Source organism: Hydra viridissima, unplaced genomic scaffold (genome assembly GCF_058129835.1).
Source record: "Hydra viridissima isolate aposymbiotic clone 2 unplaced genomic scaffold, HvirCarnegie_v1 scaffold_1, whole genome shotgun sequence".
Lineage (NCBI taxonomy): Eukaryota > Metazoa > Cnidaria > Hydrozoa > Anthoathecata > Hydridae > Hydra > Hydra viridissima.
Genome location: NW_028324300.1, coordinates 3,897,501 through 3,913,727, shown reverse-complemented (window position 1 = coordinate 3,913,727; position 16,227 = coordinate 3,897,501). Strand labels below are relative to the sequence as shown.

At 31.1% G+C, this 16,227-nt stretch overlaps 1 protein-coding gene across 3 annotated transcripts in view; it reads left to right on the top strand.

Annotated features, from left to right (window-relative positions):
• The window catches only part of LOC149892940 (uncharacterized), a 77,191-nt gene that overhangs the window by 42,975 nt on the left and 17,989 nt on the right, over positions 1–16,227 (top strand). For all 3 annotated transcript variants that reach the window (XM_090083045.1, XM_090083037.1, XM_090083032.1), the window contains exons 73-79: positions 9,695–9,856; positions 9,981–10,163; positions 12,883–13,485; positions 13,750–13,929; positions 14,213–14,386; positions 14,754–14,939; positions 15,124–15,297. In XM_090083045.1, the coding sequence (XP_089939171.1) occupies positions 9,695–9,856; positions 9,981–10,163; positions 12,883–13,485; positions 13,750–13,929; positions 14,213–14,386; positions 14,754–14,939; positions 15,124–15,297 (1,662 nt within the window). The remainder of the gene's footprint in view (positions 1–9,694; positions 9,857–9,980; positions 10,164–12,882; positions 13,486–13,749; positions 13,930–14,212; positions 14,387–14,753; positions 14,940–15,123; positions 15,298–16,227) is intronic.

The window sequence follows — 16,227 nt, the reverse complement described above, 5'->3', positions numbered from 1 at the left end:
CTTGTTCGGGTCTTGTATTTTAAAAAAGACATTTTTTTATAATACAACAAAGATTTTATTAAGCAAAAATCTCAAACGCGATGAGCTTGTGATTATGTTAAAAATCATTTTTTAAACATGTTATTAAATGCACTTATTGCATCCTCCCTGCCCTTTTGTATTAAAGACTCTTTAGTAATTTCATCAATACTGCTTTTAGTTTTCGTTTTTATTTCATTCATCGTGGATTTAAGCTTTCGAAGCTCGCTAAGAATCAATTCATACTCTGAATCGCTAACAACACCATCCAGTAAAGATTTTGAAATGTGGTCGCTTATTGTATTCAATTTAGACTCTGCAAGAACTTTCACTTTCTTCTACTTTTCAGCTTTTAATGCTAATTTTTTATTAACTTGACCGCCAACAATGGATAAAAAGCCTGCACCTAAAGCAACACTCTCACATGCAATCACAACAGGAGCAGCAATAATTGTGGTTAAAAATCCAATTCCTACAGTCCCAAGAGCTACGCATAATACTTGCATCGAGCTATCTACAGATGATATGATTCTAAAAGCTCGTTGGTACTTTTTGCCAAGCATCATTCTCTTCTCCTTTTCTACCTCTATCTCTTTTTGTATCTCGCTTATTTTTTGAAGACGATAATGATGTCCATCTTCTATTGGAGCTGATGGAAGGACTGGATAAATTTTACTAGTATTGTTTTTATTTAATATTTCCTTTTTATACTCAGTAAAGATTTAATTTAATACGAATGAATGAAATTAATTTTACATAGTTTATCTCCCTTTTTCAGAATGACATCTTTATTACTATTGTTACTCACATCCATAAATATATCATCAACAGACTCTGATACTAACACATCATTTTTATAAAAATCTAATTGATCACTAATCTTATTAATTAAAGTAACAACAGCCACACCTCTATTTAATTTCAATCCAACTGATAATGTTATTATAGTATGTGAAAGAGCGCCAAATTTTATATCTTTTTGAGCAAAAATCTCATGCTGGTTGTTTATGTTGCATGATCTAATTTTTTTATTAACAAAAATAACATCTTTTGCTCTATAATCCAAATCTCTAATTTTATTCTCCAAATCTTTCATTTTATTCTCCAAATCATTAAAGTGCATATTTAAACTGCAATTATGAACTTCCAGTCCCTTTCTTTTTAATAACATGTGAAGGGTATTCATTTTATAATGAAAATTAAATTTTTTTAATTCATTATAAAATTAAATTTAAAAATGGTATGCTCGAGAGTGGAGAGTTTGGTCCCAGCAACAATCCAGATCCAATAGGTTCATACCCTTTTCCGCTCTTTACATAGAAGCCGTCTCTAACTGAACTCCCTTTTACCCATGGTGTTAAAAACAATCCGTATCCTATGAGAGTTGTCATCTTCATTCCATGTCCATTTCTTTTAACAAACACAATACCTCTACCAGCAGTTTTATTCACCATTGTAAATCCTGCAGACGATCCTACTCTAGCCAATAAACCAGTTGCTAATGCAGGAACTTCTCTTGTAGCTAAGGTACTACCAAGCACTCCCAACAAAGGCAATGACGCTCCAATAAATCCTCCTCTTACTTTTGATTTGTAATCTACCAGTGTTTTACTCATCTTAATTGTTAACCAACTCCTTCATGACGAGCATCCGTTATTTTATTGTGCTGCGTCTCAGTCACAAACAACACATCGCTACCGTTTAGATCCTCTCTTGAAAGCCTTATACTTACAGGCTTACCCTCAAACATTGATTTTTTTATTTTATCTGTCTGACTTTGAGACACACTCACTTTTACACTCACACATTTACTCATTTTTATATAGATTGGAAAAAAATATTTATTCCATTTATTTCAAATCCCAAAACTGACGCCATGCTATTGCTCACATTTAGGGATTGCAATCCCGGAGGTTTTTTTTTTCAATCCCGGGATTGAAAAACATCAATCCCGGGATTAATCCCGGGATTGAAAAGCAGATACAACTTTTATATGGTATTAAGTAGAATAAAAACATTACATTTAACTAAAAATTTATTTATTAAATGAACTTAATTTAACATGTTAATTAAATTTTACATGTTAATTAATGTTAAAAAATTATGTTAGAAATAAGGAGATATGTTATGTTTTTTGTGCTTCGAAATGCGACTTCAGGAAGCATAACGCGTCCAAAGTTTTATCGCCCAAACGGTTACGAATTTTTGTTTTGAACAGTCCAGCGGAAGAAAATGCCTGCTTAGACTCGACACTTGTCAATTTCACGGTCGTTAGAAAAGAATAAACTCTTTCTAACTAATCGCCAAGTTTACCCACATTTTCAAACAGTGTCATTTCTTTTTGAAATTTTGATGACAATATTTCATGTCTAATTGGTTGCATTGGTGATTGTCCTTCTTTAACAACATCAAGTTTCTCTTCAATACTTAAAGTATTACTTTCAAACTCAGGAGCCATTTTAGGTTCCTCAATCAAATTCAGCATGTCAGACTCAACTGATGCTCTTACTAGAGCAGGATTGGAAGCATTTAATCTTTCCAACAATTCTACCAAAAGTTTTCGACATTTAAATGAAGAAGGCACTGTAATTATTTCTTCATGGACTTCAATGGGGCTTCGACCGTTTTGCAGGTATTGCAGAAGTCCACTTATATCGGTTCGGCGTTCATGCATGCGAGTCATTAAAGCTCTACGCATTTCTTTGCTTGTATTATTGTCAGCATCTTTTAATTTTGTAAGCATGAAATTAATAGCAATGTCGGCTGTAAATAGGTCAGAATCTCGACGACATATTGCTTCAACCGTTGCTTTAATGGGAACTAAAGTTGTAATAATCTCTGGTAATATTGTCACTCCATCATGTGACAGAGCTATAGAATTATCTTGCACTGGGTAAATATCAATTCATGATTTTTGTATACATTTTTTTACTTTGTAAAATCGTTTAAGCATTAACAGAAGGCTGCTCCACCGTGACTTGCAGTCCATTATTAAAGACAGTTGTTTTCCAAATTCAGCCTTAATATATTTTTGTAAGATGTCGTTCTTGGTAGGTGATTGTTTAAATTTTAGTATTAGTTTGCGTACTTTTTTAATGACTGGCCCATAATGAACTTCATTTAGTTAAATTTTAGGTTTTATCTTTTCATGATTGTAGTCCAACAAATCTTCCTCAGTGCCCTCATTCTCGGATGAATCACTGTCAGAAAATTCATTGTTAAAATCTTGCTGATTTGCATCGAATTCAAACAGGTCTATGTGTATAAAGTCCTTTTGTTGAGCCACCACCAATTTTTAAAATTTTCTTCCAGTTTGGTAATTTACACATCGCTGTTTGGGCTTTTTAATCCCGTAGAAAATATTTCCGAACAACTGAGTTACTTTTAATTGTAAAACCCACATACGACATGCTGATTTAATTTTTAATTATATGATTCTACCTTATAAGAAACGCGCTTTTCTTCAGTTTGAAAAAACTGATAATAGTAAATAAGCTATAAAAAATTATTAACAATAGTAACTAAGGTATTAAAAAATCTAACTAATTTAACGCGAATATTTTTAAAGTGTTTACGTAAATAACTTTTTAGAAACAACGTAAATTTGCATTATATAACAAATTATTATAAAATAAATATAAACCGTATGTAATGATACAAAGTGTGGGTATCGCAAGCAAGCATACTATAATAATATTTTTCATTGCTTACAAATCTATTATTTAAATCAAATCATATTCAATTTTTAAATAGTGTATATGTTAACCAACATGACATAGTGCAAAGATTTTCACTTTTGTTTTTCTCTAAATCAATCCTTTTCGATATTGTATTTTATTGTACAACCGAAAATACAATGCTTTTAACAATTTTATGATAAATAAAAATTATTTTATTGATACGCAAAGTTATTGGTATTTTTATATATTTTTTCATTACGCTTTGTTTTGTTCGATCTAAAAGGGAATTTCGGGATTGATGTTAGACAATCCCGGGATTTAGGGATCATAAAAAAGGTCGGGATCCCGGGATTGCAATCGCTAGTCACATTAAAGTCTAGCAAATAATTTTACAGTTGATTTTAAAGTATTTAAAATAGCTCTTATTTTATTGTTATCTGGAGAATAACTAATTTTATTTATAGCAACATAACTTGCACTTTGAGATGTATAGCTTTTTATTGTAGGTGATACAGACTTCTGTAAGTAATCATTTATATCTTTTATATCATAACTTCCTTCTGGAATTGCTATATTTTCCCAATGAACACCATTATCCATACTATACCTAAAAGAATTGTTGCTGCTGGTAATATTTGGAAATCTGTTATACGCTTCAATTCGAAACAAAGCTATCTCATAAGATTTTCCATCATCAAAAACAACTTTTTGAAAGAAATTTGTTGTTATCACATTTGAATTTCCATTCTTTTCTATTACAAACCCTGGCATTTTTTTATTAGACACAATATTTTTTTACTCTAAATCGCATCTTTTGGAATATAAAATTCATCCAATCCTCTTCTATATTTTCCACAATACTTTTCAGATGATTAATCTATAACCACAAATCCGCGAGGCTTAGACCAACATTTTTTACAAAGCTCTTTTAACTCTTTTAAACTCATGTCAGATGAAGCATGATCTCTATAAATATGATCTACATTTTTATCATCCTTAGGAAACAAACAAAAAAATTTTGAATTTGTTCTAATCAAATGTCTATCAAGATCAAAATAGTTTTGAGCAAGATAAAAGCAATCTGCAGAATGTCTTCCTCTAGTGTAATAGCTATCACGTTTATTTTGCTTTTCTCCTTTTAAATCATCAAATATCATCAAATTATTCTTATTCGGATCGAGTTTTTCAGGATCTGGCACGTCATCAGCGTCCTCAAAAAAATTACACTCTATATCATTTTTGTTGTGATATATTTGTGAAAAATCATTTATAACAGAATCTACACTCACACCTTCTTCTTTAAGCTTAATTTTAATACCAAACAGTGCAAGAATGACACCTTTCGATAATTTTCTATCAAAACAACTTTTTAGTATTTTGTATTCTGGCTGAAAAAGAGATTTTCCAAAAACTTGCAAGTTGTTGTAATTCAACCATCCAGGTCTTAAAAGCAGATTCAACATCAATGTCGTTTTTCCACAACCAGACTTTCCAACAATTAGTCCTCTGATGTCTCTAGAAAACAAACTCTTATTATTCCTTTGCTATCTTTATCCCATGACAAATCGGTAATGTCCATTTTAATATTTAAAAAAATCTTTTTTAAATAAAACATGTACTGTGTCAAATGCAAATGAGAAACAGAAACACTCAACTTGAGAAATTCTATTAGCAAAAACAATAGAAGTATGTTCAAAGGAACTTGCTCCGTGTGCGGAACAACAAATAACAAATTTGTTTCAACCAGAAACAGAGGTGACTTGGTCAACTACATCAACAAAATATCCAGCTAAATAAAATTATCATGGGCTAAATTTCCTGGAGAAATGCACATTCCTGATATGAACTTTGCCGGTTCCGGTACAAATTTAGACAAAAGACTCACTTCTACTGATGCATATAAAGATTGGAGCAAACCTGTTGATAGGGTGGATAATGCCGCTTACCATCACGATCTCGCTTAAAAATACTTCAACGATAAACAAACTAGAAATTTAGCAGATCAAACGATGTTTGAAGAAATGGACTCTATACCAAATCCAACAAAAAGAGAAATAAAGGAAAGAAAACCCATCACTCATCAACTCAAAACTCATAAATCCAATTATTAAAGCAAAAGCCAAGTTTGGACTAGGATTAAAAAAAAACTACCGGCGACCAAAGAAAATATGAAATGGACTGACCAACTTGCAGACGAACTTCATAAACCAGTAATACATCATTTCAGAAGAAGAAAAGTGATTGTAAATGGTATTGATGAAATATGGGCTGCTGATTTAGTGGACATGCAATCTTTTTCAAAATTCAATAACGGCATAAAATACTTACTCATGGTTATAGATGTTTTCTCAAAGTACGGATGGGTTGCAGCCTTAAAATGTAAAACTGGCCTTGATGTGGCTGACGCTTTAAGAAAAATCTTTAAAAAAAGAAGGTGTGCTAAAATGTCGGTGGATAAAGGAAAAGAATTTTATAACAAGCATGTTAAAGCGTTGGGCGTGCAGTTATACTCCACTGAAAATGAAGAAAAAAGTTGTGTAGTTGAACGCTGGAATAGAACCATGAAAGAAAAAATGTTCAAATACTATTCAGCTAATAATACTAAAAAATATATTGACATTTTAGATGAAATGGTAAACAACTACAACAACACAAGACACTCTTCCATTAAAATGACTCCAGTTGAAGCTAGTGACAAAAAGAATAAGAATATGGTTTGGTTTAATTTATATGGATCCAACGGATCTAATTTATATGGAAAGGTGCAAACAGAAAGACCAAACCCACATTTTTCCATTGGTGATAAAATTAGGTTAACTAAAAAGAAGTCAAATTTTGAAAAAGGGTACACACCTAGATGGACTGAGGAGGTTCTTACTGCATCAAAAATTCAGTACACAGACCCACCCACGTATAAAATAACTGACAATAATGGCAAAGAAATACAAGGCACTTTTTACGAATAGGAAATGCGAAAAACTCATCAAGAAATATTTAGAATTGAAAAAGTGATTCGTAAACAAAAGAACAAATCATTAGTCAAGTGGTATGAATATCCAGATTCATTCAACTCATGGGTTGATAATAAAGAGTTGATCAGTTTGCGAAAATAAAACGCTTCAGCGCACATACGTTTGCGCATGATAAGAAAAAATAACTTAAATAAACTTTCTTCTTATATAAAAAAGATGGAATTAGCAAATTTATATGAAGTTTTACTTGAATGAATAAACGTTGTTATTGACGAATTTAAAACAAATGAAGATTTAATAAATTTTAGAAGTAAAGAAGATATTGAAGCATTAGATTGTGAAATTATTTGTAAATTTAAAAACTCAAATAAAGAATGTAAAATAAATTTGTTCAGCTCACACACGTTTTCAAATGATGATGAAAATGAGGATAAGCATGAAGAAGAAGAAGACGACATCATGAAAGGAAATCCATTAATCTCAACAATTTAGAAGATTGAAGAAGAAAACATAAGAAGAGAAAAAAAAATCAGCGATGAATGCATCGGCATCATCTTTCAACAATAAAGAGAAAAAAAAATCAGCAATGCATGTATCGACATCATCTATCAACAAGAAGGAGAAAAAGAAGACGTAATCATCAGAACAGAAGCAAAAAAGAGAGTAGCCAAAGCAAATAGCAAAAGTTCAAAACCACAAGAAAAAACACTAATTCCGCGATGGGTTTTAAAAATATAGATGAGCACAATGACGAGCATGAGAATACGCATGATAATGAGCATGATGACGATGAGCATGATGAGAAAAAAAATTTAATCAAACTGAATGAAAAGAAAAAAAAGAAGAGCCGCGAAAAATTAAAAAAAAAAAAGTTTTTTTTAATTCAGATGCGTGCGCGAAATCATGCACGGGAATTTCCCTAAAACAAAAAAAAAATACTGCACGACGTGAAAAAATCATGCACGAAATCCTGCACAGAAATAAAATTTATGGTTGGCTTATGGTTAATAATGATAATTTAAAAATTTATGGTTCGCTTATGGTTGATGAGCCAGAATCGATTTTTCCTAGTAGTAACAGATATTTTGTGAATGTTGAGTTATATTTATCTTAAAGATGTCATTTATTCTTTGGGTAATGTGTTTGCTATGTTTAGTAATGTTACGGATTTTGGGTGTTGTTTTGCCCTCAGTGTGGTTTGGGTGTTGTTTTGCCCTCATTTGTGGTTTGTGAGTTGCCCTTCTGTGAGTCATGTATGAGTTTTGTATGGTTTTTAAGCTGTCTTCAATAAGTTTAAGACTTAAGACCTACGCAAAGTTAAATGACAAAATCTTTGTACAAATATTCAGTATGTAACAATTCTTCAATCAAAATACAAATTAAATAATACTGATTCTTACTAATGATTCTACTCGACTCACATCATAAATACCCTGAATTATCTAACTTATGTATAAATTTTTTTGATACTTATAAGTGCAGACAATAATATGCAAAAAAGAGTCACTCAAAGTATTTTTCTGACCACCTTTTAGCACATGGCCAATTTATCTTTTTTTGTGAGAAGTACTCTCATTTTAATGTCCTCCTTTCTATTTTCAAAATATTGCTTTGCTTCTCTATCTCTTCTCTCAAAAATTCTATTTTACTTTTCCCAAAAGTTTCTTAAAAAATCTCCCAAAAGTTCTCCCATAAAATGTTGTACAAATAAATTCTCCTTTTGATTTTTTCATAAAAACCATTTCTTCAAAAAACTCTGAGATTTTCTCTAGTAAAAATCTTCCAATAAAAATTCTCTCAAGAAGTCTCCTAGAATTTTTCAATCTTTCTAAATGTCTGCAGATTTTTCTTACATTAGATGCTGTTTTAGAATAGACAATAGATTTTATCTTCAAGTTCGTTTAGTGTTTTTCTCTTGGTTGTTTAAAACAGGTTTTACCTGATATCTTTTAATTAGCATTTGTCTCTGGTCTTGATTTCTTTGTAAAAATGTTAAAATAGTCACAGACTTTTTATAAACCTTACTAATTGAACAGCTATCATTTGCTAGTGTAGTTAGGATTAAATTTTTGGTCATTATTACAAAAGTAGCTTTAAACTTAATTGGTAAAACTTATTTTTCATGTACGCATGTCCACCTGGTGTTTCGGTTGTTTCGCTTATTTCTTTGATTGAAGATGTTAAGTTTTTAGTCTATCTTTCAAAAAGAGAGCAGGTTGTCACCTTGTAAAAAAAGATCAATATTATCCTGTGATTCAAAAAAAAAAAGAAACTTTTTCTTATAACTTATTCAAAGAGCCATAAAATGAAATGCAACAAATAATTTATTTATTTTTTTACTTATTTCAGAGGAGTAAAGCTTAATGTTTATATGCATAATTTATTTTATTTTCTTTGCCCATAGTAACCTAAGAAATTTTCCCTCAGGAAATGTATGTAAGACCGACATTTCTCCGACCGACATGTTTATTTTACTGAATATTGTCTTTTAAAATCTGCATTCATTTTTTTAAAAAACAATATCCTATATTATGTTGCGTATTATTTCAAGAAGTGTAAAACTTACTCCCAACTATGTGAATTTGGAAGATCGTTGCATGCAAGAACATTTACCAAACTAAGTCATGAGTCATTGAAACTTTTACACTAAAATGTGAATTTTTCTATATTTTACATGTAGGAAAATAATTGATTTAAAAAATTATATCATAAACTATTGCAAATCAAATGTAGTTGTTAATAGATTTCTTAATGTTCTTAATAAAAGGTATTTATCACAATTCTTTCACTGGAATCAAAAAGCTTGTATACTATTTGCAGACTGCAATGAAAAAGAATCCTTTTGCCTGAGAGTAATAAATATTTAGATAGCAGTAATGCCTATGAGTGAGGTTTTTTTAAATACCAATGTTTTATGCTTTTTTCAATATTATCACTGTAATGATTTGCGTAAGAATCATTAACCTTCCCTCTATATAAATTAAATTATATGCATATGTATTTATGTAAACTTTTCATATTTAGTACAAGAAATAAGCCAGTGGACTCCTTTTAGCGACTGTACTGCAACATGTAACTTGAATAATCCTGTGCGCAAACGCACACGAACTTGCACACCTGAAAGTTTATGCCAGAATGTACTGTTAGTTGATTATACCCCATGTAACACAGAGTTTGTTTGTCCAGGTATAACTTCTACTAAACTACCAACTAGTTAAAACTAAATGTAAAAGTATTCTAAATGTGTTTTAAAATTTAAGAGCAACCTCAATGAAATGCATAAACTATTACATTTATGCAAATTAAATAGATTATCGACTCGGTGACTGGGGAACATGGAGTACTTGCTCTTCGTCATGCAGATCAACACAATCAAATCCAGTACGTGTACGAGTTCGTGATTACTGTTTGAGTAATTCTTCCTCTTTGTATCAATGTACTGCTGATTTCATGGTTATTTATGAGCCTTGTAACACTGCTGCTTGCCCAACTGGTAATGCTAGTAATTAGTCAACTAGTTCTGCGCAAAACATTGCATCTATATTTTTATCCATATGTATATCTATGATCTATGTTTTGCATTTACATCATGAATGTATCATGTTGAGTAGGGTTTTAGTGTTTATTATAGGTGCCCTTTTAAAGTATTTATGCTTTTTCAAAATAATGGTGTTCTTTTAAAATCCCTGGTATTTAAGAACTCTCTAAATGTTTTCAGCTGAACTTCAAAAGTATTCTATATTTTTCAAATAAAGCATAAATACTCACATTTTTGGTGAGGTTTTTTTTCAATTACAATCCTTTCGTAGCATTACATAATAATCACTATTCATAACTATTGGAGTAGACCTAATCTGGCAGACCCGAGAAAACTCTTTTGTGTTGAGTTCAAAATTTAGTAAAATTTTTGCCTTTTTTCATTACAGATAACAGCCGTTTTTAGCATTTTTACAGGATGAATTTTTCTCATAGTAAGTGAATAGGTATAAAAATTAAGATTAATATGCAACTTTGGAAAATGTTATTGTTTATTAACCATCATTCTGAAATATTTAATAACAAATTAAACGTTGCATCATTATTACTATTTATATTCACTCATGTCAGCTACAAAGATAAACTAATATTTTTTAAAGCAGATTAATAATAAAGGACAATAATTCTAGATTTTAAAAATGAAATTGAACATATTATTTTTATCACAATAAATACTTTGAATTAAATTCAGTAATTCTAAAGTTACAATTTTTGCTCATTTTGTTTCCTAAGCATGCCTCAACTACATTGTTGAATTTTCTCATTAGCGCAATGAGTGGAACAGCTCCAAAAGCATTTTTCTAAGGATAAAGTTAAAGGTGATCAACACTCTTGAGAATTTTTCTGCAATAAGGACCTGAAAGCTGATTTTCATGAAAAGATTGAGGTGAAATGTGAATAGATGTCAACCATTCAATAATTTCAGGGCATTTTTCTTTCAAGGCGTTGAGGGCATGGTTAGCTGCACCCATCATAAGGTGGAGCTCCATGGTAAGGACAGCATCAATGATTGGGAGACTGTCAAATTTTGAACAAAGTTGGAGCTTGCCCAGCGTTAGAAAAATCTCAGGCTCTTTTACTCCACCAGACTTATAAAAAGCTTAATTGGCCTTTTTTAAAGTGCCAATTGTCCGAGGAGATCCTGATTTTTCCAGTTCTTTGGCACTGACACCACACCAGCAGCAAGGATGCATACAAGAATAAGACTAAAGGCTATAATGAATATTGGCCATTTTCATGTCACAAGAAATAACAAAGTGATTTTCCTGAGCTTGAATAAGATTAAAAATGGTTTTGACATTCCATAAGTTTCTGGCACATCTTCTCCTTTAGCTATTAGCATTTGGCACTTTACACCAGATTATTTCGAAGATTTTTTATGCAACTTGATGAATCATGAATCAGCTTGATTATTTTCAGGTTTCTTTTCTATGACTCCAAAACTGACTTTCAAAAACCCACCCCCGTCATCTATTCCAATCTTTGTGATGAGGTCCAAAGAACAACTTGATCTTTTTTCCAAAAGAAGCTCATGGATATGTTTTGGTTTTTTACAATAAACGATTGTACGAAAAGATCTTTGCTCTTAGTTGATTTCGCACATAAAAGTTGTTGCAACAATATCTTCTGGGAGTTTTTTTCCGTGATTTTGAAATTTAGTCCAAAAGTTAGATTCAACAAGCCATTTACTTGCAACAGAATTCAGAGTAGATGCCAGATTTATCATTTTGTTGTTTGACAACTTAGTATTTAACTAAATTTGTGCAAAGCCTTGTTCTGTTAGGCAAGTTGATGTTGCTGGTATTTGTTAATCTTGGAATGATCCTGTGAAAGATTAAATAAACAGTTACGAAATTGATTTTAGACAGTTACAAAATAAAACAGCTAACCTATATCATTTTGTATACATTACCTAATAAAGCTGGAGAAGGACCTCCTCCTTGTGGTTGTTTCAGACAAATGGTGCCCCGGGGAGATGGCAGTAATGAAAAAAGAGCATTTTTTCAATGTGTTTGTTGCAAGCTGATCTTTTGAAGAAATTTCAGTAAGGTTTTCACGAAAAGTAGTTGTTGCGCAGTTGTGAGGGTTTCCTCTGCCAATTATCAAAAAACAAGAATAGCATCAATTTTCGGCTTCAGATGATGGTTTTGGGGTTTCAAATAATGACTTAGCTAATGGATATTTGGATTTTCCATTAACCTGTGCTACTTCACATATCACACATTTACAATGAACAAACGTTTTTATGATAATTCATCAGGCTTAATTTGGTTTTGACAGTGTTATAAAAGGGCTAAGGCGGTTTTTTAATAATTCTTATTTTTATTAAAATGTGTACAACTTATTTCTGTAAAATGGCTCCTTTATGTATATCTAAGTCAATTCGTATTGATTTAATTGTTTATTGTCAAGTTTTAATAAAAAGTTATACAAGTTTATGCGGAAAATATTGCAAAAAGGTGGTTATCTTGTGGAAAAGTTGAAGAAAATTCACAATTTTCATTCAATTAAAGTTTTGAACTCCATTTCTATAACATTTCCCAATCCCTAATTTTTGGTGTTATACTTTTGAAGTCAGGGGGTATACCCTATCACCACACTAATAAGTTTTTCGAGTCTGCCAGATTAGGATTAACTCCAATAATTAGGAACAGTGTAATGATGATTTTTTTTAGCAAAAACTTGCTCCAATTTGAATATCACTTTTGTTGTTGTTTTGGATTCATCATCAAGCGTTAATGATTTATATTGGTCTCAAGAAAAAGAGTTTGCCGTTAATTTTATTACTAACACAGAGATCGGTGAAAATCCTAATGTCCAAGTTGCTGTGGTAAACTTTGCAACATATGCTGTTGTGTCTTCTTCTTGCGGTGCTCTAACTAATAAAAATGATTTTTTAAATTTTATGGCAGCTTTGCCTAGAATAAATGGTGGAACAGGTATAAATGATGGTCTTTTAAAAGCAAGAGATGCTTATAAGGGTTGCCAACGGTTAAATGTAGCACCAGTTATCCTGTTTCTCACTGATGGTTATGAGAACATAGAACCTAATTATGCATTTAGAATGCAAATTGAAAATGCTGTCAAAAGTGAAGCTCTGTTGTTTGTAGGCGCAATAGGTCCTGATGTTAATTTAACTGACATAAACAGAATGTCACATTACGTTGTTAATGGATCAGATATGTATTTCAACAGGTTTATCAATAACTTTTCTGAACTTTTGTCTATAAAAGCTGAGGACTTTTACCCTGCAGTTCTTGGAAAACTAGAATGTGATAGTAAGCTGTTTTGAGACAAATATCTTTTCTTAAAATAACTCTTTTAATTTTTGAAATTTTATTAGTTTCTTTTTACCTTCTTTTAAAAAACAAAAGTGTTCTGAATATCATGTTGAAAAATATATATCTCATTAAGCATTAATATATATTTATTTCCACACATTTCGCTTATGATTAAAGGATAATGGATTTTAATACGAAAGATGATAAGTGATAAAACTTAGTAGTTTTAATTCTAAAAAGAAAAGTTGCTTCTTATTTAAGTCCAAGGACAATGGTCAAATTGGAGTGCATGGGGATCTTGCTCTGTCGTTTGTGGGGCAGTTGGTTATCAAAGGCGAGAGCGTTCTTGCATTAATGCGTATACCCAAAAAGTCCAAGAAGATTGTAAAGTTAATAGTAACATAGCTAAATATGAGTATGCAATATGTTCAGCACAATGTGGTAAGTTATTTAAAAAAATGTTTTAAAAGAAGTTCTGCTCAATAGTTTAGATTGTTTACAAGCTGTATATGTAGTTAAGCTAGGGGGAATATTTCTTCATAAGTATTTTCATGAGAGCTCTTGATTACTAATTGCATTAAATATACACCAACTTTTTGGGAAAATTTAAGCGTAAGAAAGAAAATAAGTAGCAGGGTAATAATATAATCAAAAAAGAAATATAATAATAAATACAAAGAATAAAAATTTTTTGTTTTTTAAAATAAGTTTAATGATCCTTAAGGAACTTTGTCATCATGGAGCAATTGGGGCGTATGCTCTGCTTCTTGTCAACTAACATTATTAGTTCCTACTCAGTCAAGATCTCGTTCTTGCTTTGGAGCGACACTCGGAGGCAATTGTGACAAGGCAGCGCTTTCAGATTTTCAAATATGCAATTCAAATGTTTACTGTACAGGTATGTCCTTTTTATGTCATGTTAATTTATTTCATTTCTTTAGCTTTTATATTATTGTTCATAATTTTAGTTTAATGAAAACGTTTCTGCTCATGAAAATTTACTTTTATCAAAGCTGTTGTTAAATTTTTACAGATTTTTTGCTATAAGTACGAAAGGAAAAGCTTGTAAATATTTTTATAACTTTGATTTTTTGTTTGATTGTCCTCATCTTGATTATGAAAACAGCTAAACACATGGCCTTGGTAGTGAAGTCATATTTGTATATTTACTAAGAAACTTTAGAAATAGCAGAGTCAGGTTTCATTATTTTACATCTGATGAATAATAAAACATTTTTGTATTTATCCACAAAGTTTTAAATTAGGATCATTGACATCATGGAGTGATTGGACTGCCTGTTCAGAGAGTTGTAAAGCAGCTGGGGAAGGACCTTTCCAGACAAGAGAGCGCTCTTGTACTGGATATTCCACATGGAATGCGACTTATTTTGGGTGTGAAAACTCCGTTAGGATTGATCAAATGCTTTGTAATCAAAATGTTCCATGTCTAGGCAAGAGATTATTAGTAGTTTTTTTTTTGAGAATATAATTTAATCTATATTTAGTTTAGGGTTTAGACAACTTATCACTCTAAATGAATGCCATACTACTTTCAACAGGTACTTACATATTTTAAACAGTGTTTACTAGTTCCTTTTAACAGCTTCTCCCTCTTAAATATCTTTTTCTCAACAGGGAACTATACTTCATGGGGTGTGTGGAGTTCATGCTCAGAAAGTTGTCAGTCTAATCCCAGTGTACCACCATTTCAAAGTCATTCAAGAAATTGTCAAGGTGATACGTTAAATGGCGGTTGCCTTGGATCAAGCTTTGAAAGTGAAGCCTGCAATGTTGGAGTGCCATGTCCAGGTACTTTTTTTTTCCAAGTAAAAAAAATAATTGAGTGAAACATTTGAAAAAGTAAATGAGCTTCTTTAAATGACGAGAAAAAGTGATAATAATAGTTTTAAAAAGATTACTAAATATTGTGAACCAGGAGAAAGTAATGTTTATCACTTGCATTGAGACTTTGTTTTTAAAGGTGAAAGTTTATCAAATAATTTAGAAGTCAACAAGTCTTCTAAAACTTGAGCCATATAGAATCATGAACTAGCAACAAACAAATTTTATTTTACAAGACAAACATTGACTCACATCAAAGTCAAAATAATACTCTTTTTTACTTCTTTTATCAACACTTTCTCACTCGATTAAAATCTGCCGTTCCCTTCCTTTTCCTTCTTTTTTAATAAAACCTTGTGCAAAGCTAATTTAATTTGTATTCTTCACACAAATACAAACCTAAGTCATAAGTTGTAGAAACATTTGCACAAAAAAAGTGATTTTTTTTTTCTAAATTTTCTATATTTTTTGATTTTATGATATACATTGCCGCTGAAGTTGTTCGGGCCATCAACTTTTTTTTTTTTTCTTAAATACATTTGTATGAATTCCAACAGTTTTTTCTCACATATTAATGCTAAACTTAAGCAGGATTTTATATTTGCTCACTTATTTACTCACTAGGCTACAAAGCCGCCGCTTTTTAGCTTTATGGGTTTCTTTAACACTCTGTGGTATGCTCAATACTATTTACAACGGCTAGCAAGGTGAAATAACAGTTCTACCTACTCCAACGCTCAATTATATGAAGCAGTTTAGATGCTACTTTCAGACCTAAATATTAAGAAAAAGAATGGTGATCTTTTGGACAAATGCAATATTTTGAATTGTGCTCAAGCACTTGGTGAGAATTAGAAGAGCAAATTGGACAAATTTATTTATGATGAAAAGGTTTTA